Source organism: Oculina patagonica, chromosome 13 (assembly GCF_052425735.1).
Source record: "Oculina patagonica isolate OP01 chromosome 13, crgOcupat, whole genome shotgun sequence".
NCBI lineage: Eukaryota > Metazoa > Cnidaria > Anthozoa > Scleractinia > Oculinidae > Oculina > Oculina patagonica.
This window is the reverse complement of record NC_135770.1, coordinates 9,536,084-9,559,977: the sequence shown is the minus strand read 5'-3', so window position 1 is coordinate 9,559,977 and position 23,894 is coordinate 9,536,084. Positions and strand designations below refer to the sequence as shown.

Here is a 23,894-nt window from a genome sequence, read left to right as displayed (position 1 = left end):
ATGCATGATGACTAATCATACAACTCGGTTCTTTCGTATTGGAAAATGGAACGACTGAAAGCCATGTTATACTTTTGTAACCATAAATCTTTTATTACAGTATGCAACTTTTATAATGTAGTACAAGAAATGCAAAGTTTAGCTTATTACTTCACCGTTAAAACACAAGAGGTTAATGAAAACGACTTGTATCGCCCTCTCGGTCATTATCGCCTGGTGTATACCGATTCGAGTATGCATCTTCACTCCGGTGTACCTACGCAGCAAAGCGACGGCCTTGAAATATCTTGTCCCAATATTAATGTTTCTGGTGGTGTTCGAGTTTGTTCCATGTATTGTGCTTCCCTACTTGACATTTCGCATGGTTTATATTGTGAGAAAAAGACGGAGCCCTAGAATTAATGAAGATTCGTCAAGAGAACTAAGATCGCCAATAATGCGAGTTCATTTCAGGGAGGAAAGATCTCAGAGAAATCACAACATTAGCGTTGTATTGTTTGTGGCTGGTTTGTTCGTTCTTTGTTATTCAGTGGATGTTTATACCTGTTTTTGTGACGTTTTCAATTTGTCTTCGATATCCTGGCAGTTATGGTACGCTCGACATCTTTTATTGGTCACAAATTCTGCCCTTAACCCGTTAGCTTATGCTTTATTTAAGAGAGATATCAGGCAAGCGATTTTAGCATTAGGGAGAGTACGATCAAACAATCAAGTCAGACCTTCTACTGCAAACTGAAAGTGAGATACCTGATATTTAGTATATACCACACAAGTGAATATAGCTTTTCGCGCAGGCTGATTGGTTAACTCGGAGGTACTTTCCACTTCCGAGCAGCTAAAGAGAAACAAACTGCGCGTCGCTTTTCTTACCGAAAGTGATGTTTTTTTTTTCTTAATTGAGCAGCCTATATTTAACAATCATTCATGAAGTGAAGGTGGATAATTGTCTTAGTATATACCACACAAGTTGAATTACAAGCGGGAAGAAAAGAGGCCATTTAAATTTGTATAGCAAGTTGGATCTCATTTTATTTTGCTGGTAAAAGTATGAGCTGTAGGTTGTTAATGTCTCTCTCACTAAAACATTAGAAACTGATTAACAGCTGTGATGCTTCTTCAGAAAACTGCCCCGACTACAGCCTAAATCGCTGAGGAATTATTTGCAATGATAAAATTCTCGTTTTCATTCAACAAAATTTCAGTTTGTGTTTTAAACATCTTTGGTCAATATCAATAGAAAGCTCACTCTGAAAGCCATCGATCATGTATTTCGAATAATTGTATGTTAACTCTTTTAATACAACAAGAGAAAATTGATTTACGCGATCATGTGTTATTCAGATTTCCTCGCACTAACAAGTTGAAGATTAACTACAGCCAACTCTTTCTAAAACGCTAAAACGGACACCTTCGGGACCGGCTCCAACTGTCCGTCTTCAATTTCGTCACTACTTTATAAACAACGTCCAGGGACCGTGGAGCATTTTTCCAATGGGGGGGGGGGGGAGGGGGGGGGAAGGGCTGATTAGTTTCTTATAGAAGGGGGCTTTAGAGACTCTTTTCTTAGAAAGCCTTTTCTTTTTCGGTAATATTGGAGGGCTAAGCCCCCACCCCTCCTCCCTGGCTCCGCGGTCCCTGATGTCTCTAATGATTATAATGTTCGGAGTCCAGTTCCACTTTATTTATACCGACTCTTCGTATACTCTTTTCTGCTCTGCACTGTTCTACTCCGCTTCTGCTTCTGCTGTGCTGTGCTGTGCTGTGCTTTGCTCTGCTGTTGCTTTCCCGGGGGGATACTTGGGTCAATCTTTGCTTGGTATGTGCCGCTGGCCCCTCAGAACCCCTACCACATTATAGTCATATTCTATGGCCAATTATAGACCCCATCTTAGTCACTTTTGGGTAAATGTAATTTTCACGACCCCAACTTAGTCACTTTTTGTTTCTGCGTCTACCGTATAAATTCTTTTAACTAATTTAATGGGAGTCGTTTGTCAAATATTAAACAACAGCAATAATTACGGTAATAGTTTTTGTCGGCGAATCTTTCCGTTTACAAATCATAACTTGCCAGAATTTTCTTACTCTCAAAATCCCGGAAAAGTGTGACCCCATTATAGTCACTCTAGCTATAAAAAAATAATGCTTGAAAAGGCGACCCCATGCATTATAGTCAGTCCAGACGTGAAAATGCAACCCTATCCAGCGGCACATCCCCATTAGCCCATTTATAGGAAGTGCCCCCCGGGGGGGTTGCTCTACTCTTCTACCCTACTTCTGCTCTACTCTTCTACCCTACTCTACCTTACTCTACTTCTTGGCCCGGCCAGGCCCCTCTCTGCTCTGCTACACTTGGCTCTGCTCCGCCCAAGTCTAATTCTACTCTGCTCTACTATTCGGCTCTACTCTGCGTTACTCTACGTTCTATCCTCTTCTCATCTTCTCTACTCTAGCCCTACTACTCTACTATTCTGCACAGCTCTACTCTTCTGTATTCCACTTGCCATCTTTAATCAGCCAATAGTAACTCCCATATTAGCATGGACATCATCAACCACCAACATATTTGCAACCCTGGTACAGCAGAATCTTCGTGCTTAGGGCAAGGCACCGGACATTCTCCCAAGGAAATGGGCTCCACTGGCTCCTCGTCATCAGGGGACTTGCCTAAAGATAAAATAAATAATGGAATTAATTTATTGGATTTGTTTACAGTTTCTCTGGTACCTTTCTTTTGATGATTTTTGTCGGTTACCCTTCCAAATGGGTCAGTATCAGAATTTTTTTTTTATTTACAAGAGAGTAAGTTTAAATATTAAAGGGACTGTGTCACGGCTGAGTTAAGTTTTAATATTTTATTAAGTTTTGCCAAAAACTTGCTTTGAAACTTAACGTTTGCAAAGAAAAATTGCTTCTATGGATCTAAATGATAAAACCATAGCTTCATTGCAACCAAATGTGCCGGGCATTATAATTTAAAGATACAAGCAAACCAGATTAACTTTGAAAACAGTTCAGTCCAACAATATTTCAAAACCCAACTTGCATTTCCGTTTCAATCTTCGCCACTTTTTGCCATCCGTATCTTAAGCTTCTTTTGTATTTGGTGTGTTATTGAAATGTCCCTTCATTGTTTTAAGAGGTTATTTTTATATTTTACCGAATTTGATGGTCTTTTTCCATGCCTAAATTTGGCTAAAATCCACGACACAGTCCCTTTTCTATTATGGCAAAAAAACTTAGATAGTTATATAACTTATTCAAGAACGAATCGACTTCTTATGCCATTGTCGAATATAAAAAAATACACACAAAAAAAGGTTCATAAACGTTAAATAAATGTACTAACCATTTTCGTCAACATCGTCATATTCATAACCAAACTCAAAAGACTTCTTGAACATCTGCTGGTGAGTGTACACAGGGAACAATGGTACAAGAACGTCATCCTTGTTGTGGCCAATGGGTGCATTGTAGTCAGAAAGAACAGAGGCGTCTTTGCTGTACTTGCGAAGCCACTTTTCATAGATGCGATCCACGAAGGAGTGGTGAAGAGGGAAGATTGGATCGTTGGACGCGGAGGGCACATCTCCCATGGTTCCACCTACGACTATGTGAACTTGGTTATGCAAGGTATGAGCGTTGGGCAAACGATATCCAGTCTTGGTGTTGACGTAGCCTTCAAGGATGTTTTTGAAATTACAGCTGGACTCTTTGCTGTAGGGAGGGAGGTCGAATGTCTCAAACCGGAGTGCAAAATTGACTTCTTCTTTGGTTGGAAAAGTCATAATGTATCCTTGGTTCTTTACCTTTTCGTCTCGTTCCTTTTTTGTCGCACGCTCCAATCCACGTTTCGAATCTCTAGGATCACACATTACAGTGAGACCTTTGGTTTGTTTTGCGGTGCAAATGATGTGCCAGTCTGTAAGGTATTTGCCTTTCACCACACCGTCTTCTTGTGTCACGCCAAGCAGGTCTTCAGAGCAAATGGTAGGGTCACACTCTTCCGCATTTGTTGTCCAGTCCCAATAAGAAAGGGTAAAGTTTTCATCACCGGCTATTTCCTGCAAGGTTCTCTCCCAGGCGAGCATGTACAGTCGATGCCAGGTAGGAAACCCCTGTCCGTCATGTGCAAAGTCGATGGCCGCGTCCGTTTTGTTATCTGGATGAATTGTGTCACGTGCAGCGTAATAATGCATCCATGCAAACAGGTCATAGTTGGTGATATTGTAAAACAAGGGCGTAGGGTCGCCGCCAGCCATGACCGTCCTGTTGATCTCTTCGTAGGGAGTTAAAGTCACCACATAATCGCTTTCGTGAGACTTGGACATTTTGATGTATCTCATGTAGCGATCTTGCTCCTCGGCTGGTAACTTGGCAAAGTTTCTGCGTATCAGGGTCTTCTTTTGGGTGCAATTGTAACCATAGTAACCAAACTCGCACTTGCTGCAGTCGTAACCGGCAAAATTTGAATTGCATTTGCAGGCTTTGTGGTAAAGGGCATGGGGCCAATCGCGCCGCTCGTCGTCTTCCTGAAACGGTTTGTAATGGCTGTAGGTATAATTCCATTCTCGAATGATCAATTCCTGGCACGTGCCTCTGTTGCCATCGCTACCGCATGGCGCACTGAAGCCCTTTGGCACTGGACAGCACTCTTTGCTCTGCAGGCTGTTAAGGGTCACGCAAACTTTTGGAAACTGGCCTTCTGTCCATGGCAAAGCGACAAGCACAAGGCAAGCGATAGCAAGGTTCAGGCTCATCATGACTTCCTAAAATGAATAAAAGCGAGGATTGTTTATTTCCAAGCACATTGTAAATATCTAGTAAAGACATAATTTCTATTAAGTTTTTCTACTACCGTATTTTCTCGTTTAAACGCCCCTGGCGTTTATTTCAAACTGGGCCCAACAGAGTGGCGTTTATTTAATTCCAGGAGTTTGTTCAAGCCCTATGTTTCTCAGAAATGATTTTTATTAATTATTTTTGACAGCAATATATTTAGACATTATTTTTAAAGCATGTTAAACCTTTATACGGTAATTGTTTTATTCCGGTATTTCTGCCATTTTTCTTTTTTTTTTTTACTATTCTATTTTTTTGTGCATATATGTTTAAGAATTATTTGTTCTGTAATCTACCGCCTTAATTAAGTGTGTAAAATGTAAAATGCCCCTTTTCTGACCTGATATTTACTTTAAATTAATAAATGATGGTCACCCAACTAGTTTAGCTTTTTAGTTATTTTGGGTGACCAGCAACTGTATGTATTTTTAATTAATATATTTATTATAGAACGCCTGATCGCAGGTTAAAGTGTGACAAACGGTCGAAACGAATCTCTACCCCCCTCCCCCATCCCCGCCTTCGTCTGCAATTTCTGAGAAAAGATCCATTTTGTAACCGTGAACGGTTAGAATGCAGAAGGATTCGAAAATGTGTCGTTCAAACAGAAAGTTGAGAATTCTTTCTCTACAAAGAACGATTAGAATGTGGGGAAAGTGTCAATCACAAAAGTTTGTCATCTGAGATCGAGGCTTCTGTTACATGGAAGGTGACGGTAAAGGCTCTGGGCTCGCACTTTCTAACCTGTGGTTACCACCAGTTGTTAAGCCTTTAGTAGTTCTCGGCTTCATGATCGCTGGTGGTAGGTTTACATAAAAAGACAAGCTCAGCTTTCAGAAACACTAAGCTGTATGCTTTATATCCGAAAATGTATAATAAGATCAGTGATTTGAGTTATTATTATATTTCCAACAGAAGAGGACGGCAGCTTGCGTGAATATTGCATAATCCAGTACCGGTGAAGAACATCCAATTGCTCCGAAGCCTCACAAGAATGCGAATAGAATAGTGAATGATCTTATTTTCTTAATTTAAATAAATAGATATTAAGCCTCGCTTACCTAACAAATTCTTTTAAGATTCAACGTAAAAACAAACTAACTTTATATTAGATCCCAGGTTTGATCTCGGATTTATTCACTTGAGTGCGGCAAGACAAAGTGAGTCCAAATCACTGGGGCTCACCGGTTTGTGACGAATCCGAATTCCGGAAATTTTTCTCGAGCGAAAACAATTATTTCTCGGAAAACCAGACATCATTTTAAACACTCATAACCTAAATAATGCATGGCATATTTTTGTCGATGATAAAAATGCTACAGTCGATGCTACAATTAGTTGATTTAAAACACGTCCACATTATCGTGTTTTAAAAACAGCAAAATCGAAAATGGGAAATAAAATCCGATTTTAGCGATCGGTTGATTGTTGAAACTTGAGTAACCGCAACCGCAACTGAGCAACCATACCGCAAATTGTTGGGATCGTTTACAAGTTCAGCAAGTTCAATTCTGTCTGCACTGAGGATTTCAAAGGAAATTAGCGAGTGTCTTCAGGCTAAAGAATAGACATGAAACTGGCTCTAAATTCACTCTTTACGCAGACTCTCAAGACCCACGATCGCAAAATCGTCCGCACAAAAACCCTAGCTGCCCTAGCAGTGAACTTCAATATGCAAATATTTTGTGTCTAGCTTGGCTCAAGAAATGCAAATCAGTAAGCGATTACTTTTTGAATTGTGAAGCTTTGAGTGGCTAAGCGGAACAGCGTGACAACCCGGGGTTTTGTCGAGCTAGAACTGATCGCTAGTCGTGTATGTTTACAAAGAACACACGGATAGGAAAAGGAAAATTATTGAAACAATTAAGAATGAACATGGGGGTTTGTCAGTTTTTCTCTTCCTTAGTTAATCCGTAAACGTTTTTCCGAGAAAAGCGTTTATCTCATGCACTGCAGATGTAGTTCAGAATTAGTAAACATTCAATGCCCAAGGCTATAGTGTTACCGCTTTTAGAAAACCAGGCTAGGATAATTTCTGATATACAGTGAAATCCCGAATTCTCCAACACTCGATGTCTCAAGCCTCCCCCGATAAGTCGAACCAAACGGTCTTACCCTCTTTTAATAAGTCTAACGCTGTAATTTAACCCCCTTAACTCCCCGATTTTGCAAACCAATTTTCGTTTCCCTTGGGGTAGACAAATCAGACTTCCAAAACTTATTTGCCTGTTTAACTTCTACAAACTTTCCTGACTATCGGAAGCCCCAAGGAAGCCATCGTCAATCTTTGACGTTCCACTACATGCATGTCTGCGAGGTCGCCCGTAAGAGATTTCAATCGAACTAGAAGGAGTTAATTTAAAGAAGCACCATGTCAAAATTTTCCTTTTACCTCCTAAAACTGCCGGCCAGAGTATTCACGGTGATCTCTCAGTGATTAGAGTTATAAAAGCTGTGAATTTCAACCTTCCAGTGCAGTCCCACCCAAACTGAATGCAAAACGGTCTCGTGTTAATGTAACAAGCGTCTTTTATATTATATGGCGTTGATTATTTGTGACGTCAGTCGATTTACATCCTCTTCTTCCGAGAAAGACTAACCGTGACATAAACACATTTTATTATTGGAAGGGATTTTGCCGAAGTCGATCTACATTAAATTAAATGTCTGAAAAAGTTTGCAAACAATATCTGCGGTATTCAATGAGTACTTTAAACATTGATCGGCAAAAACCCGTGAACGAAAATGCATTAGCATAACTGAATGTCTTGTCTGTTTGAATCACTTGCTACTTTTACCCATACATACTTGTTTTAAATAACAAATTAACTGGAGGGGTTTGAATGATTGTTGCTGCTTTAGCATACATTAATAAGACCGCAAATTAACTTAGAAATTTCAAAAGCTCGCCTTGGAACAAACTGAATTTGTTCGCAGTATAATTTGTTAGCACTCATATGGCTTTGAATTCTTGGATTGCTAGACTGCGTCGAAATGACAAGTTTAGCACGAAGTGATGGCAAAATAACAAGCTTTTCCAAGAAATTGTAGATAATATGTAATATCCAGAAAAACTGTTTTTCATCATTTTGTCAGGTCAGTCAGTCAAAACCAGATTTCTATGCAAATGATCAATGACTAATCATGCAGAGCTTATAATATTGCCTTAGGGTTTTTAACAATAACAATCTTTCGGAATGCATGATTTCTCGGAAAACAGGATCAGTTCTGCGGTATTTTGTACTTTGTATTTTTGGACCAAAACAATAAAAATAATAAATAATAAATTGTCGGTGACATCTAAACTTTGTAGGCCCTTGCCTAAACGTTTTTAGAAAAACAAACAAAAACAAACTTCATGTCAATCCTGCAAGAACGACTGAACTGTCGCGTCACACAGGAAACAGTTATAATTTCCTAGGTCATAGTTGGCCGGTTCCTGTTTACAGCGATGCAGCATTGATCACGCAACAGTCTATTCGTTGTAAAATGGAGATTCGATTCCAAATTGCATTATTCGGTCGCATTCTAAGTTTGTAGTTAGCTTGACCCGTTCGAAGTCATCTTATCAAGTTGTTTCATAAGAGATGAGAACAAATAGAATATAATGTGCAACTGACTCGTTCCAAGTCGTCTTATAAGAGCCAAGAAAAGAACACATAGTAAAATTATAGAAGACGACTTCGAATTCCGGCGCGAATTCCTGCCTCGCGCTGTCGCTCGAATTTTCCATCTCATGAAGGCGCGTTTACACGACAGAGAAAAGGCGCGTTTACACGACAGAAAATTTTGGGTACGGACCAGTCAAAAAATATATCCGGACCTAACCACTTTTGTAGAGAAACAGTCAAATCAAAACTGTTTCTCTACAAAAGTGGACAGGTCCGGACCTATTTTTTGACTGGTCCGTACCCAAAATTTTCTGTCGTTTAACGCGCCTAAAGTTAGGTACGGACCCGTCAAAAACTTCGTCCGGACTACACCACTATTGTAGAGAAACAGTCCAATCAAAACGGGGCCATAGGCCCTGTAGATGGCCCCGTTTTGATTTGACTGTTTCTCTGCAAAAGTGGTGAAGTCCGGACTACATGTAATTTTTTTAACGCCGGGTCCGTACCTAATTCATTCTCTGTCGTGAAGACGCGCCAGTTCCTAACCTCGTCCCCAGGGCGCTTTTCCCAGTTCCCCATATTCCAAATTGGAGCTGGATACACAAATCGGAATATGACTCAAATATGAACCGCTCGATAGAGTGATTAGCGAATAAGCAAAATAATTAATCCGGTTAGTTCACAGAAAAATATACATGCAGCCAAAAATTTTCACAATTTTGTTCTTGAATCCCATTTTTGTTTCGTTTCCTCAGAAACGATACGGTATTATTTTGGCTTCGATGTGAACTATTTACACAGTGAGGGCTACTATCCAATCAGAAGAACGGTCGTAACCACAAAGTAAATACGTTTGACTGAAGGCAATTAATTTCGTAAAAACATGTTCTTCAAATATCGGAAAGATATTCTCAGCATGATAAAAAAATATTGAGAATCGTTGCAAACAGAAATATCTGACGACTGCAATGGTTTTAAGTTTGATTAAAGCGATGTATTGTAAGAAAACTAGAGAAAGCTCTCGTAGCGTTTAATTGTTAAGTAAACATTCTAGCGATTTTCTGAAACGGAAGTAAATTTTCACCAATCAGTGTTTGCAAGCGCAAACAAAAAAGGGATGACTTGTCGTGTTTGCTCGCACGGGGGGCTGCTATCCAATCACAAGAACGGTCGTAACCACAAAGTAAATACGTATGACCGATGGCAATTAATTTCGTAAAAACAGTCATGTTCTTCAAATAATATCGGAAATATATTCCTCAGCATGACAGAAAAAAATTTAGATTCGTTGCAAACAGAAATATCTAACGACTGCAATGGTTTTAAGTTTGACTAAAGCGATGTATTGTAAGAAAACTAGAGAAAGCTCTCGTAGCGTTTAATATTATTCTGAAACGGAAGTAAATTTCCACCAACCAGTGTTTACAAGCGCAAAGAAAAACGGGATGACTTGGCGTATCTCGTGTTTGCTCGCACGGTAGAGCTTAAGTGCGCTACAAAGAGAAGTGCATATTTGCAGGTGACTTACAAAGTTAATTTCACTTCATGTAACAGAGGAATGTATAAATGTGGGAGATTGCCCTATTCTATTTGTACAGGAAAATTTCACGGCATCTTCGACGTCACAAACAGCGCGAATACACGCAAAATTGCGTGGGTTCTCGCGTGGATGTACCCGGACTTGCGTGATCAGTGTCACGTCGGTGTCGCAAAAACATTCGAGTCTGCACGGAAAGTTGATAAGTTCTGCTCAAAGTTTAAATTTTGTATGGACAGTATCGTATAGCAAGGTGTGCAACTGCCGTGTCGAACTAAATTCGTCTCCTTAGTTGATGTAACGCTCAATATTAACTACCGTTGCAACTGCTGGTGCAGATTTTTGAGATTAAATTAATGATATAAACATTATTTGGATTATTCAAAGCCATCGCGGTCTGATCGAAACTCCACAGTATCGCCAAAAATGCAAATCGTTATTATCAGTGTTACCAATGCAAGGCTGTTACACTGACAACAGAAGCAACTTGGCTGTGTCTTATTCTGTGGAGATAATTTTATATTTGCCGGGAGAGCGTGCAGCGCGGATCGAGCAAAATACAATCCTGGTACGACTATATATAACATATAACTTTCTTTTAACTTGAATTTTGCTTAATTAAAAATCCTTGTTAAAAATCTGTGTATGGTAGCTTTTTACATTAATTTGCTTTGGTTGTTTACGTGTCTTTGTAAAGTGACAACAGGCATTTCATTTTGAAGAAATGGCTTCGAAACAGTGTGCTTATCTCTGTTCTTGTCGACCAGGGTTTTGGTTTGTATGAATTTGGCATTTATTTGATTTGAGCATGTGATCAACTCAGAGAAGTATATACCTCAAGCTTTTTGTCAAAAGGTAATAATTCCATCTTCGATTAAAGTGTTGTTTTGCATTTTATCAGAGATCAGTAGTCACAAAACACTTTATTTATAGAACTGACTTATTTTAGGATTGTTTGTTTCAAAAAATAAACCATTTAAATTAATTGCATTACTCTGATCTTGCATTTTACTCTTGTGGTTTCATGTTTCCCCACATTGATAGGAATATATTTATTCTTTCTTTCTTGGGAAGAATGTATTTTGAAGAGCGCTCAATATTTTCTGTAAGTTATTTTCCATTCATGTAACATCCAAAGTTATGCTATCGGGTGCCATTTTTAAGCAAAAAAGTGTTCTGCAGAAATAAAAAAATCATTTTAATTTCCACTGGATGAGTAATAACGATAAAGGCAAGCTCCCTTCACTTAACTTAATTTGGAGATAAAGACATATGTTATTTCGACAAAGAGGAATATTTATGTGTTACTTGAACTCTTGAAAGCCAAACTGCAGCAGGACGTAGTTTATGTCTCCTTTACATAAAATCGACAGTAGGTGTAAAATGAGAATTTAAGTTACTACTGAATATGAAGTTCTTCTTTTCATTCTGCACTCGTGCATAAATTCGGCAAATTTAACATACACTAGGACCTTCTCCAAATTAAAGTAAACCCCAAACCCACCTCTCCTTAAGTGTTACACTATTCTTACCCTTCCGCAATCAGGAAACGAAACACTATTTCTTTTTGAAATAGCTGCTTGTTAACTATACTTTTACTGAACTGCATGCATTTAGGTCTGCATTTACAATTACTTTCAAGCATGCTTTCTGGTGTTAAAAATCCGACCTCAATCGCACTACCGCGTCAAAACAAACCAGTAACAAAACAGATTTGGAAGATCTTGACTACAGAACGGATTATACATAGTTACATTCCTTGGCTGTCAGTACCAAAGAGAAATATCTGTCTGTGTGACAGGATTACCTCGGCGTTCCTTTGTTAACTGAGAAACAGAGCGTTCGACGTTCTGTAACAGAATCAGCTACAATTAGAAGCTTAAAAATGCAAAGTTTGTTCTTATTGGCTAGAACCTAGCATGGTCTGATAAACCCCCGCTGGCAGGTTCAGGATGGCTCAGACATTTTCTAAGAAATTTCTGTTGCAGGTCAAAAGGCACCTGGATCTTCGTGTTCTCGTTTATGCTTGTTAAGCGTCAGGTGGAGATACTAAGCAGGGAATAAGTAAATGGGTAAGAGGGTAATAAAGCGTTCTCTGGTAAAACTGTTTAAAATTCCGAGCTTTCAACAGCCAGTCTGCTGTCTTCGACGGATAAAAACGGTCGAGGCCGACAACAATTCGTACCCTTTGCCGGGACTGCAAACACTAATTTTAACACTTTTAGCATTCTTTTAACATTCGTTTTACACATATTTTTAACTTTTTTATTTATGCGATTCGCTTGCTATATTCAAATTTTAGGTCTATTTTTTATCACTAGTTTTTATCCGTCGAAGACAGCAGACTGGCTGCTGAAAGCTCATGATTTTAACCCTTAAACTACCAACAACGCATATTTGCGTAGAAAATACCAGCAGGGATTAAAAAATCTGCAGCCTTCGCATATCTGGACACATGATAGTAATGATCCCTTGTTATGGCAAAGTGATAATTTTCATAGCTTTAAAAGCCAACTAACTGACTACAGTTCTAGATTTCCGTTGTATATGGCTGCTTTTTTCTGAAGCAAATCCGAAAATGCCCGTTTTTTACTCCATAGAACAACAACAAAAACATACATCTTCGCTTTCAGTTTTTTTAATGAAAAATTAATTCTGAATCCAAAAGTGTACATTTGCAGCAAACTTCGAGCCTATTCCTTTCCGCTCACCAAGAAAAATTCTCAAAAATCTTTCAGCAGACTGAGCAATCACCATTCGATTACAGCAATGCTTGCAAACCTGCAATTTCCTTATTGGTGACCGAAAGGAATGTCTGAGTAAAACTGCCTTGTCGGCGAAATGCAAGTCCACCTACCTCTATTTCATAGGTTTTTTATAAGTGTCGAGCCACCCAATCCTACCGGCAAAATACTGCACCGACTGCATTCTTCGGAAGTCAAAAGTTGTCCAAATTGCCTTGGCAGGTCTCGGAATCCATCCACAGAACGGCCAGAGAGACAATTTCATTCATAAATCGCCATGTTCCGATACAGATGTTTTTGGCGTTCTAATCATCGTCAAATCATCTCTCACCTCTGGTTTCTTTCAGAAGTTTGCCTCTACCCACCATTCTAGCTTAATGATGCCAGCCTGGGGGCTTCTGCAGTGGAAAATGACTCGGAAAAACACTTATAAACGAAAATTTTGCCAGATTCGAGCCCGTGTGCTCGCTTATCAAAGACGCAACGGCTGAATACTGACGTCACAATGAAAGTTTGAGCCCTCAGTGTTTTGAAACAGCACATATTAATTACTTAAGTTTCTTATATGCCATCATGAAATTCAAAAGATTGCCTAAGCCCAGAAAACGGCTGAAAAAATCACAGAAGCGTGGTATTTTAAGGGTTAAAGAGAACAATAGGGGTCACGTGACCAAGACTTACCACACTACGGAGTGAGAGCTAGGGTTATGCTTAACCCATAATAGTGCCTGGATTTGGGTTGCAGGTTTGGGGTTTATGGTTTAGGGTTAGGGTTGAGTTGTTGGGGTTAGGGTTAGATTTAGGCTTAGGGTTGCATTTTGGGCCTGGGCTAGTCACGTGACAGGCACTCCTACCACACTGAATCACCTTAGTTGAAGTAAGTGTAGCCTTGTGACTGTATTGGGCCTAACTAAAGTTTGTGGTCAAGCTACAATTTCAAATTATTTACTCCCCTTGCTTCGATTTTGTGCTGCGGTCTGATTACAAAGGTTTGAGGGCTAGTGCCATGACCACCCTCCCCCCCTAACTTCTTGCCCTTTGCTCGAGTTGACACAAACATTTGCATAGGTACTAGTATTGATAAGCCTTGCATGTTTGAAGAGTCTCCGAGTTCGAAAGATGAATTGACTGACAAAGAGTATTTTTAGTTAAACAATTTTACCAGAGAACGCTTTATTACCCTTTTTTACAATGAATCTTGGTATCGGATCTTCGATATTTCTGAGATTCCATTTCCCCAGGGGTGCAGGAGGAGAGAAGCTTCGATATAAAGAAAAGAAAATCGTGAAAGAGTTTCTGTTTTCCTTCCGAGGGGGAAAGGGGGGGATACAAATGCCACCAAATGTTTGGACTTGAACTGAAGTTTATCTGAGAGCAATTTGGTACGATACATCATTGTTTACGAAACTTAATGTTGTTTTGGGCAGCTCAGCGAGGAGAATGGGGACGGGTACTAAAAGGCTCATTGGCGCGACATTAGCGCTTGCCCCCAGTCTTCTCGCGGCTCCAGTATTAACATACGTAATTAAACTTACATCAAATTAGACTATGGTTGATTATTGCATGACTAGTCGTGCTACCAAAAGGCTCAAGCTTTAGAAGCTCAATGTAACTGAATGTTGTAGATAACTGAAAAGTGTTCTCATGGTTCTCTTGGTTTGAAGCGGAAATGAAAATGTTCTCTTGGTTTTAAGGGAGGCATTTTAACTACAGCTTGGGGTTGCCTGGAGACCCTCCAAAACGATGAATGGAAACTACAGTCAAATCTCAACCAACGGCCACCTTGAGCCAAGTCCCTAGGCATTTTCTCTTGTTTCGGTGACCATGCAAAGCCTGGGACTGGAGTGGCTCTTCGGGCAATTCGGTGACACATTTGACGATAGCTAGAGCCCAGACTCCTTTGAGCTGCTCTACTCTCCACAGTCGGCAGGATTTCTCTTCCCAATCGTACGCTATTTTGTACGGCAACCTTTCTAGGACTCATTGTTACCGCCAGTTAATTTTGTCCTAGGGTGGCCGTTGCTCATGACGACAAATAACAGCAATAATATCAACCCCACAGCAACAGAACACCTAAAAAAACTATATTTTTAGTATACTGTGCCCGCAAAATAGTGCTACCAATGGAGAGAGATTGTTGTTGCCTGATGTCCCACAGGGGACAAAAAGGATTAAGTAATAAAGTAAATTTCCCAATATTTTGGTTTAGAATTCACCTGGAAATAAATTCAAACCTTCTATCCGGTTAGTTGACAAATATAAAACACTACCTGGTTATATGTGGAACGTTTAAATGCCACACTAGGTAAGGAAGACCAGGTACAATTCTTGGCCGGATCTCACGAAGCTTGGAGGTGCACGTACTAGAACTCACTCGAGGTGTATAAGACAGCAACTTAAAAATGCACGGCTAGTGCGACGGCACTTGACGTTTGGCAAGTTTACACGCTTTTTCTTTTATAGGAATTTTTTTTTTTTAAAAATATCGAGGCTGAAATTTGCGAAATTTTAAGAATATTTTAAGTATAAACCAAGGCTGAGAGTTTGAAAAGAATACAATATTCTGGGTTGAAAATTTGTAAATACACTACAATTATAAGTTTATAACCGTATAAAATCCTTCCTTTCTCTAAACAGCAAAACTAGCCAAAAAACAATAAAAACCTGCACTAGCCAAATGTTCGATCGATGCTAATGACAGTTCGATGTACATGTCAAAACGGAAATGTCATACCCTAAAATTTAAGAGTATTCACAAGAATTTTTTCAACCTAACATCGGCAGAAAAATAAGGAATTGCCCTGTTAAAGACTGGTTGACTAATCGAAATATCGGCTAAAATTAATTAAACTTGCCCAAAGCCAAATGCCGTCGTACTAGCCGTGCATTTTTATTATGTCTTATTGTTAGCGTGACAACTATGTGAGTGACGTAACTGACGTCACGTTGATTGTTGTTCTAGACCCATCGGCATGCCTTGTGTTTATAAAACCTTCAGTATCAAACGTGACTTTATGACTAAACTGGTGCGTGAAGATACCGGAACCTATTGTTTTGTTCCTAAGTGAAAGCGCGTCAAAGAGACACCCATAAGAAAGGCTGGCCAAAACACTGACGTTTTTGAGAAGCTATACTTTCAAGGTGAGCTTAATTAGCTTTAATTTCTTCATAACATGTTCAGACCCTGAAAGCAGCGAAGAGAAGGTGGAAGGCAAAACGCTACAAAGGGAAATCGGGAAAGAGTCCCCATTATCTCAGAAATACATATGGGAAGATAGCAATGCCGGGGCATGATGCGATGCTAATCTCACTAGTCATGCTAGGCAATGTTTTAGTCAGTAGGCTTGGATAAGCCGAAGGGTAGGGCCAGCGAAGCTTTGGTTTAAATGAAGGCTTCACGATTTTTTTAAGAAAAATGTTGTCAAGGTCATTTGTTGGTGGAGCAAAAATAATAAAACATGTCGAAAGGCTTTGCTAGCTTTGTTAGGCATGTGTCACTTTATTTGAACAGGGACGCTTTATGGAATAAGGAACTTTTTTGAAGATGACAGATTCAAAAGGGGGCTGTTATTGGAAAGAGAGGAGTGTGCGCGTCATAAGCAAACGTTCCTTGGCTCGATCGTCGCGTGACGAGCCAAACTCGACTGCGTAGGGCAAACAGGCGAGCTATTCTTGTCAGCCTGAGTCAGACATTGTTGACAGCTGAGCTAAGAAAACGTGTTTCGTGACCGAGGCGTTACAGAAGGTACATGTACAGCGGCCACTATTTTGGCTTATCGGGAAATCAATTTAAATACAGTTTTTCCTCAAATGTTAATTTTTGCACCAAAAGTGGGCGATGACTCTAGGATAGGCGTTTCTTCAAGAAGTAGGCGTACGATTATTTCAAATATTGCGCACTAAAAGCCTTAGTTGTGCCGTAAATACGTATACAGTAGAACCCCGGTAACTCGAACTCTGAAGGGAAACGAGAAACAGTTCGAGTTAGCGGGGTTTCGAGTTATCGGGGTAGATTGAATATTTAATCCGCCAAGTAAATAATTGATAGTTTGCTGATTTTTCAGCACTTCAGTATACAGTACAGTGCAAATTGAACTTATCTTGCCAGAAACTCTAACACCATGATACATTCTTATGATAAGAGTGGAAAATGGCTGTCAACTACGTGATCTGTTCGTTGCAAGAACCGGAATTCGAGTAATCGGAGTAAATTTTGATCAAGGGAAACGAAATTTAGTTCGAGTTAGCGGGGTTTTCAAGTTATCCGAGTTCGAGTTAGCCGAGTAAAAATGACTAAAAAGTGGGGTCAGATCCAAGGGAAATAGAAGTTAGTTCGAGTTATCGGGGTTGTTCGAGTTATCCGAGTTCGAGTTACTGGGGTTCTACTGTATTTCTTAGTTCCATTTAATCACAAGTAATAGTTCTCACTGAAGCTGCCCCCGCCTTTGTATGATTTTTTTTTGCAGCAATAATCTAAGATTATTAAATTGAGTCCATTTGAAGCATTTAATTATTGAAGTCTATGGACTACACTATTGGGCTTCTTTTATTACTGTGTTAAGCACGTCACGACATTGTTTGCTGCGGAATTTCCTTGTTACGTGACACTGCTCTTTCTTAAAAACATTCACAAGTACAAGTCAAATATGTAAACAAGTGGTAATAATACATTGACGAGTGCGTCTGGGTTTTGTTTTTGTTGTTAAGATCAGATTTTTACAAGTGTATTGAAACCTTAATTTCGGGAATTGTTAACATTGTCAGTCGGAGTAATAGTTATGTAATATTTTGTGAAACCCAAATATTGGTTGAAAATGGAAACTCGCGTTTCCTAGTTCCGTTAATTTTCTCATTTCGAGATAAAACGGTGAATCCATAGTTGTTTAATTTTTTTCTCGGAGCAATTCTTGGTGCCTCTTCTTCGTGCCTCTTCTTCGCCGATTCTTCGTAAACAATGCTCTTGAATGGACAATAACAGTGGTTTTTCGTTGACGCAAGCACTTTCGCCGAGTCGTGTTATTTTAAAATTGTATCAAGTTGGACACAATTTTTGGAAAGTCCCACTTTTTGGGAATAAATCATGCCGTTTAAAATGCATAAAAATAACAACATTAGTAACATTTACAGTTCTATAGATACAAATTTCACGCAAGAAGTTTACGAAGACTATAAACAAGTTTAGTAAGCTCACTAAGAAAATAAAATAATAAGAAAATAATTCTCGGCACAGATCGATAAGAAAAATATGCTAGTCTGCACTCAGAAAGCCTGTCATTCTCGTCAGGGGCACAGTGACAGACCCGTTGGTTTCCATTTTCAACCAATATTTGGGTTTCACAAAATATTACATAACTATTACTCCGACACTTTTTATAATTCCCAAAATTAAGGTTTCAATACACTTGTAAAGGTATGATCTTTACAACAAAAACAAAACACATAAGCTTGATAGTTATATTACCAGAAATTAGCTCAAAAATACAGGCAGAACACGTGAACTTTTAATTCGTGGTGACTACACACAGGTTTATTACATTCAAAATGAACTTACAATAATTTCCTCGCCAAGACACCAAAAAGCCTAAAAATCATGTTCACGAATAACAAAATATGGCACAATCAAAGAACCGAAAAACAATATTTGATCCTCCACTCTTTGGATCAAATACTGACATTTTGTGAGCGAAATGAATATCCTTGTACTTGCATGACAATGTTGACGTTTGATGGTATCTGTTTACCTACATCTTAAGATGCAAACAATTTCCACTTGTTTTCACGACTTTCAGTCACTGAATAAAACTCTACTTCCCTCGATGATATGCATGATAATGATTTCCATGTCATTCTTGGTATCAATTAAATTTCAGATACACCGTTCAGCCATTTCTTCGAGCAAAAGATGTTTCCTACAATCACATGCCTTGCGATGGCCATTTTTCCCTTTGTTCGTTGACCCTTTGCGAGCGTTTCGGCAATCCTTTGCGAGTATTTGGGCAATCCTTTGCGAGCCGCTTTGACCAAAATCGAGATTTTTTCCCGTACCGTTCGCTGAATTCACACATTTTACCTACCTACCCAGGGATTTCTAGGTGCCTCCTCGGGTTCCGGCCTTTATCATTAATCATAACAGTAAAGATGTATAAAATATACGTATATTTTGCAATAATTACACAGGGTTACTATCAATTTGCTCTTATTTTTATTTCAGATGGGAAACATGAGCTATGCTCTTGTCAAATACTTGCTATTGGCCACAACTGCTATCGTTCTCATAGAAGGTCAGTTTCCCAAGGCTTGCGTGAATATTGACAGCCTCAAAAAGAGAGAATGTTGTCCAGTTCCCCGCGGATTCAAACAACCGTGTGGTAAGGATGGAGAAAGAGGAGACTGTGGTGAGTTAACTGTTCGCACATGGAGCGCTACCTACGATCACTTCAACACGAAACACAAGCTAGACGATCGCCATGACTGGCCGAGAGGGGTCTTTAGGAGAAGCTGTAAATGCAGGGGTAACTTCGCTGGCTACGACTGCAGTAAATGTGAGTATGGTTACTATGGCAACGAATGCAATCAGAGGAAAGTCCTGATACGTAAAAACTTTGTCAAGCTATCATCTGAAGAGCAAGATAAGTTCATGATGTACATGAACATGACCAGATATGTGGAAAGTGATTATTTAGTGTCAACGGCCTTTTACCAGGAAATAAATGACACCATAAACAATGGAAGTGACCCAATACGCCTGTTCACAAATGTTTCCATACAGGAACTATTCGTTTGGCTGCATTACTACGCTACTAACCTACTAACAGAAACACTGTCTTGCCTGATAACACGGTGATGCCATATATGGAATTCGCTCACAATGGACAGGGCTTCCCTACCTGGCATCGCCTGTACTTGCTCGCTTGGGAAAGAGCCTTGCAAGAAATGTCGGGCGAAGAAGATTATACTATCCCATTTTGGGATTGGACGGAGAGTGAGAAATGTGAAATATGTTCCGAGGAGTTGCTTGGCAATACTTCTTCCAACGGTGATGTTGAAGGCAAATATTTTGAGGACTGGCTGACGATATGTTACTCGTTGGGAACATATGCCACAAATAATACAAATCTCTGCGATCCAAACGTCAAAACTGGCAAGCTGAAACGGTCTCCTGATGAATCGAAACAAATGAATGGAATGAAAATTGCCTTTCCTCTGCCGCAGATAAAGTGACCAGCCAAATTTCAAGACTCTCTGTTTATTCATCAGTGTCGGTACACAAAGTCTTTCGCCTGACGTAACGATAGTTAGATGGTTAATGATTGCTTACAAGTATTCAATACATTCACATTACCCGATGGCTTCACTACGAGCTTCGGCAGGGAAGCGTCTGGCCGGCGTTTGATCTTTCCGTTTGGATCTTATTACGACTATGACGTAAGCGAGTTAATTAGTGATTATGATGTTAATAAATGCACTTAATTTCGTTCACCGACAAAGAAGTTGCATTTGCTCTCCGCTTTGAAACGTACGACCTTCCTCCCTTTAACGAAGAGTCCAGCTGCAGTTTCAGAAACCTTCTTGAAGGCTACGCCAACACTACTAGTTGATATCGTGTGGCTCCCGGTTTTTTCACTCTGCACAACGTAGTTCATCTCGTGTTGGGAGGTACAATGACGTTAGTCCCTGCATCAGCTAACGACCCAATCGTCCCCCTTCACCACTGCTTCGTCGATCGAATTCTTGAGAAGTGGCTTCGAAAGTACAAGAAAGACGCCTCTGCTCTTTCCGCTACGAAAGCTCCGATTGGACACAACAGGGGTGACGTCATGGTGCCTTTTTTCCCCGTGTATACCCATGAAGAGTTTTTCTCAGAGTCTTTCTCATTTGGATATGACTTCGAGGGAGTCGACAAAAATGGTAGGTTAATTATGAGTATGTACGTTCATCTAGACCTTGGATGTTAATAAAAGAAAAATAATTCTTGTCACAAGGTCTGAAAAATTTTGTAAGCGAAGCTTTCGACTGTATTGCACAGTCTTCATCCACGATTTAAGGTGGCTCCGTAGTTATTCCGGGCGTATTCATCAGTGACATACTTTGCGTCATAACTTTTTCGGCTTTTACGCGATGGCTTTCAAACTTTGGGAAGACTTTCATGTATCATTTAGAAATAACATGATATAAAGTTTGATTGCAATGGAGAAATATATTTTAAATGCTATTGGCGTTTAACTGGACCCATGTTTTTTAACAAAATTGAATCCAAAAAAAATTCTGCTGATATATTTTTGCAAAATTTCAGGAATAAGCTAATATTGACTTAACACATAAGATAGCCAACTTTCAAGTAACTCGTTTGAGTAGAAATTAAGAACTATTGGGAAATATTAAACTCATCTAAATAAAACTCATAAAATTTACTGTAAATTTATACACTTGCCGCTTCTTCACGAAATAATCTACAAACCCTATTTTGCAAAAAGCCTCCCCAATACTTGCTTAATAAAAGTGCCTAACCGATTGTCGATCGAGCTAACCGTTAAAAAGTATTCGCTAGTTCTGTAAGTCTCTGTAAACATTATAAAATGATCAAAAATCCTCGCCGACCTCCAAGGTTGCGTTTGGCATTTATTTTCGAAAATTATACCACCGTTTTCTCTCAAACTCCACTCACGTAAACTACAGGGTACTACAAAAAATTTTGCATCGACTTTTTCTGCTGTGCCGTGCTGTTATTTGGAGAAATGGCGTAGGGATTGTAAGCTACCCTGCAACTGTTCTCTGGCGAAGCGAACGAGCAGTTTTGTTTATATCATTATGAATACGAAATGAGCACGTGTGACATTCATGACAAGAATTCGCACCTTTAAAATGGGGTGGCATTTATATGCACGCCGAGCATCCCAGGAGGGGAGGGAAGATATTTGTCGCATTGGAGTAACATGAGGTGCGTTAGCGGGAGTTCGAAGTAGCCGATAGTAAATGACTGAAGGGCAAATCCAAGGGAAATAGGTTTAAGTTTGAAATAACGGAGAATTCGAAATAACTGAGTTCAAATTAGTGTCGTTCACTGACACAATGGAAACTCGCTGCTCCTTTCCTCTCCTCCCGGGCCGTTGCGTGCTCTACTCTTCCCATTTTGGGTGCAATTTTTGTCATTGTCCACGTGCTCTTTCGTTTCATATGATATACACTGCTTCCTTCCCGGCAGTTGCGTAGTGCTCTCCCCGATTTCTCCCCGGCACAGCAACATTGGTGCAGTTTTCGTCCCGAGTACTGACAGGTTGGAACTGCGAATTTGTTCGTGTTGCAAACACAACTTTACTGCTTCGAGAAGATTTTGAAGCATTTTCCAATGCTTAGAGAACACGCGAATATTCTTTAACGGTTAGGTCAATCGACAATCGGTTAGGCACTTTGCTTTAGCAAGTATTGGGGAGTCTTCTCACAAAAAATTGGGTTCGTAGCTCGTTTCATGAAGGGGCATCAAGTATACAAAATTTCAGCAGATTGTAAGAGTCGTATTTAGAAGAGTTTAATATTTTCTCATTTCTGCTCCAACGATTTTCTTAAAACTTGGCTATCTTATGCATTAAAGTCAAAATAAGCTTATTCCAGAAATTTAGCAAAAATATATCAGCAAAATTTTTTTCTGGATGCAATTTTGTTCAAAAACATGGGTCTAGTTCAACGCCAATATCATTTAAAATATGTTTCTCCATTTCAATCAAACTTTATCATATTATTACTTAATGATACATGCAAGTCTTTCCAAAGTTTCCAAGCCATCGCGTAAAAGCCGAAAAAGTTATGACGCAAAGTATGTCACTGATGAATACGCCCGGAATAACTACGGAGCCATCTTAAGCGAGCTCACGTTGTCACGTGAATGCAAATTGTTTAATCAAGTGACAACAGGTGGTCAAAAATGGCAGAAAATTGAAACCATAGGCCCCGTCTCTGTTCAGCGCTGAGCGTTGACGTCTGATATGGATGGCCTCCTTGATTTTTCTTTTCATATCTACGGAATCTTTATCAAGAATCTTGACTCCTTCCCAGTCGATCTTGTGATTGGCCTAAGACTGGTGTTCCCGGATTGCAGATGTTGTTTGTTTCTGGTGTTCGCCCAGTCTCTTCTCCAGAGAATTCTTGCTGTCTCGCCAATGTAATGCTCTCCGCAGTCGTTACATGTGATATCGTATACCACGCCCGTCTTCTTTTCAGTTGATGTCCTGTCTTTTGGATGGACTAAGATGGACCTCAGCGTGTTGTAAGGCTTGTGGTATGTGCGGATGTGTTGTGCCCTAATGACTCTACTGAGATGTTCTGAAAGTCCAGACACATACGGCAGTCCTACGGAGATTGGTCTACTGAGTTGTCTCCGAGGTGCTGTTCTCCTGACTTGTGGGGCTGGGTCGAGAAGGGGCTTTAAACATCCAGCGTTTGTAACCATTTGCGAGTAGAGCATTCTGGATATACCGTACTTCCTTTGCCTTGTCTTTCTCTTCGCTAACAAGGTGTTCTGCTCTGTGTAAGAGGGTCCTTACAGCTGATCGTTTATAGTGTAGATAATGGTTGGAGGTGAAATTGTTGTATGTAGCTTTACATGAACACAAGTTTTCAAGGAAGGGTAGTTTACCGTCTTTCTTCCTGCTCGCTGGTAAACTTTATGTGAGGGTTATTACTGTTAATGAGTTAGGGGAAACTATCAATGTTGGCAGCGTACATTTTAATTAGTGAACATGTCATTCACATACCGATACCAGATGTCAGGTGGGTTGGGTGCTTGCCCGTGGTTCCGCTTGTCTTTTGAACATTTTATGACGTCATTTCCACGATCTGTAAGAATGTAGACCACAGGAAATTGTGGTCGAATTGTTAAATAACTTAGAAAGCCCAATTTAAATTAAAGAATGTTGTTACCTTTCAAATTTCAGGCAAATCTCTTGACGACAAAGACACAGAAGACTCCTCTTTAGGGCGATGTCCAGATTCAAGGATAGCTGAACGTGTGACGAACGACTGCATTGAGTGGAAAACTGCTGCTGGTATCTTTGCCGGATTTGTGTTTGGCCTTGTGATTATAATTGTAGTAATGACTGTTTTTCGTTGCAAACATAAAAATCGAATCAGCGCGGAGCGCAATCCGCTTTTATCAACTTAGGCAGG

The 23,894-nt window shown here is 39.7% G+C and overlaps 4 protein-coding genes and 1 pseudogene across 5 annotated transcripts in view; 3 read left to right on the top strand and 2 right to left on the bottom strand.

Moving 5' to 3' along the window:
• The window catches only part of LOC144636708 (tyrosinase-like), a 43,627-nt pseudogene extending 36,242 nt beyond the window's left edge, over positions 1-7,385 (bottom strand). Inside the window, exon 1 of the transcript XR_013567593.1 lies at positions 7,235-7,385. The product of XR_013567593.1 is annotated as a tyrosinase-like (transcript). The remainder of the gene's footprint in view (positions 1-7,234) is intronic.
• Positions 46-736, top strand: LOC144635413 (uncharacterized). Its single transcript, XM_078494523.1, has 2 exons — positions 46-99; positions 143-736. Exons 1-2 carry the CDS (start codon positions 46-48, stop codon positions 734-736), a joined length of 648 nt encoding a protein of 215 aa, XP_078350649.1.
• Positions 998-11,849, bottom strand: LOC144636709 (tyrosinase-like). Its single transcript, XM_078495899.1, has 3 exons — positions 11,745-11,849; positions 3,350-4,769; positions 998-2,667 (listed from the first exon to the last, which is right to left on the bottom strand). Exons 2-3 carry the CDS (start codon positions 4,761-4,763, stop codon positions 2,510-2,512), a joined length of 1,572 nt encoding a protein of 523 aa, XP_078352025.1. The 5' UTR covers positions 4,764-4,769; positions 11,745-11,849; the 3' UTR covers positions 998-2,509.
• A 3,949-nt stretch (positions 11,850-15,798) lies between these two features.
• On the top strand, positions 15,799-19,955 carry LOC144635412 (tyrosinase-like). Its single transcript, XM_078494522.1, is given in 3 exon segments — positions 15,799-15,875; positions 18,946-19,539; positions 19,542-19,955. Coding segments are annotated over 2 exon segments (1,008 nt in total). The 5' UTR covers positions 15,799-15,875.
• A 263-nt stretch (positions 19,956-20,218) lies between these two features.
• On the top strand, positions 20,219-23,894 carry LOC144636730 (tyrosinase-like). Its single transcript, XM_078495930.1, has 2 exons — positions 20,219-20,642; positions 23,663-23,894. The coding sequence occupies exons 1-2, from the start codon at positions 20,396-20,398 to the stop codon at positions 23,887-23,889; spliced, it is 474 nt and encodes a 157-aa protein (XP_078352056.1). The 5' UTR covers positions 20,219-20,395; the 3' UTR covers positions 23,890-23,894.

Coding starts and splice junctions, on each gene's coding strand:
- LOC144635413 (XM_078494523.1), top strand. CDS start 46: ATGGAACGACTGAAAGCCATGTTATACTTTTGTAACCATAAATCTTTT. Junction 100..142: donor ACCATAAATCTTTTATTACA/GTATGCAACTTT, acceptor TGCAAAGTTTAG/CTTATTACTTCACCGTTAAA.
- LOC144636709 (XM_078495899.1), bottom strand. CDS start 4,763: ATGATGAGCCTGAACCTTGCTATCGCTTGCCTTGTGCTTGTCGCTTTG. Junction 2,668..3,349: donor TGACGATGTTGACGAAAATG/GTTAGTACATTT, acceptor TTTTATCTTTAG/GCAAGTCCCCTGATGACGAG.
- LOC144636730 (XM_078495930.1), top strand. CDS start 20,396: ATGACGTTAGTCCCTGCATCAGCTAACGACCCAATCGTCCCCCTTCAC. Junction 20,643..23,662: donor CGAGGGAGTCGACAAAAATG/GTAGGTTAATTA, acceptor TTCAAATTTCAG/GCAAATCTCTTGACGACAAA.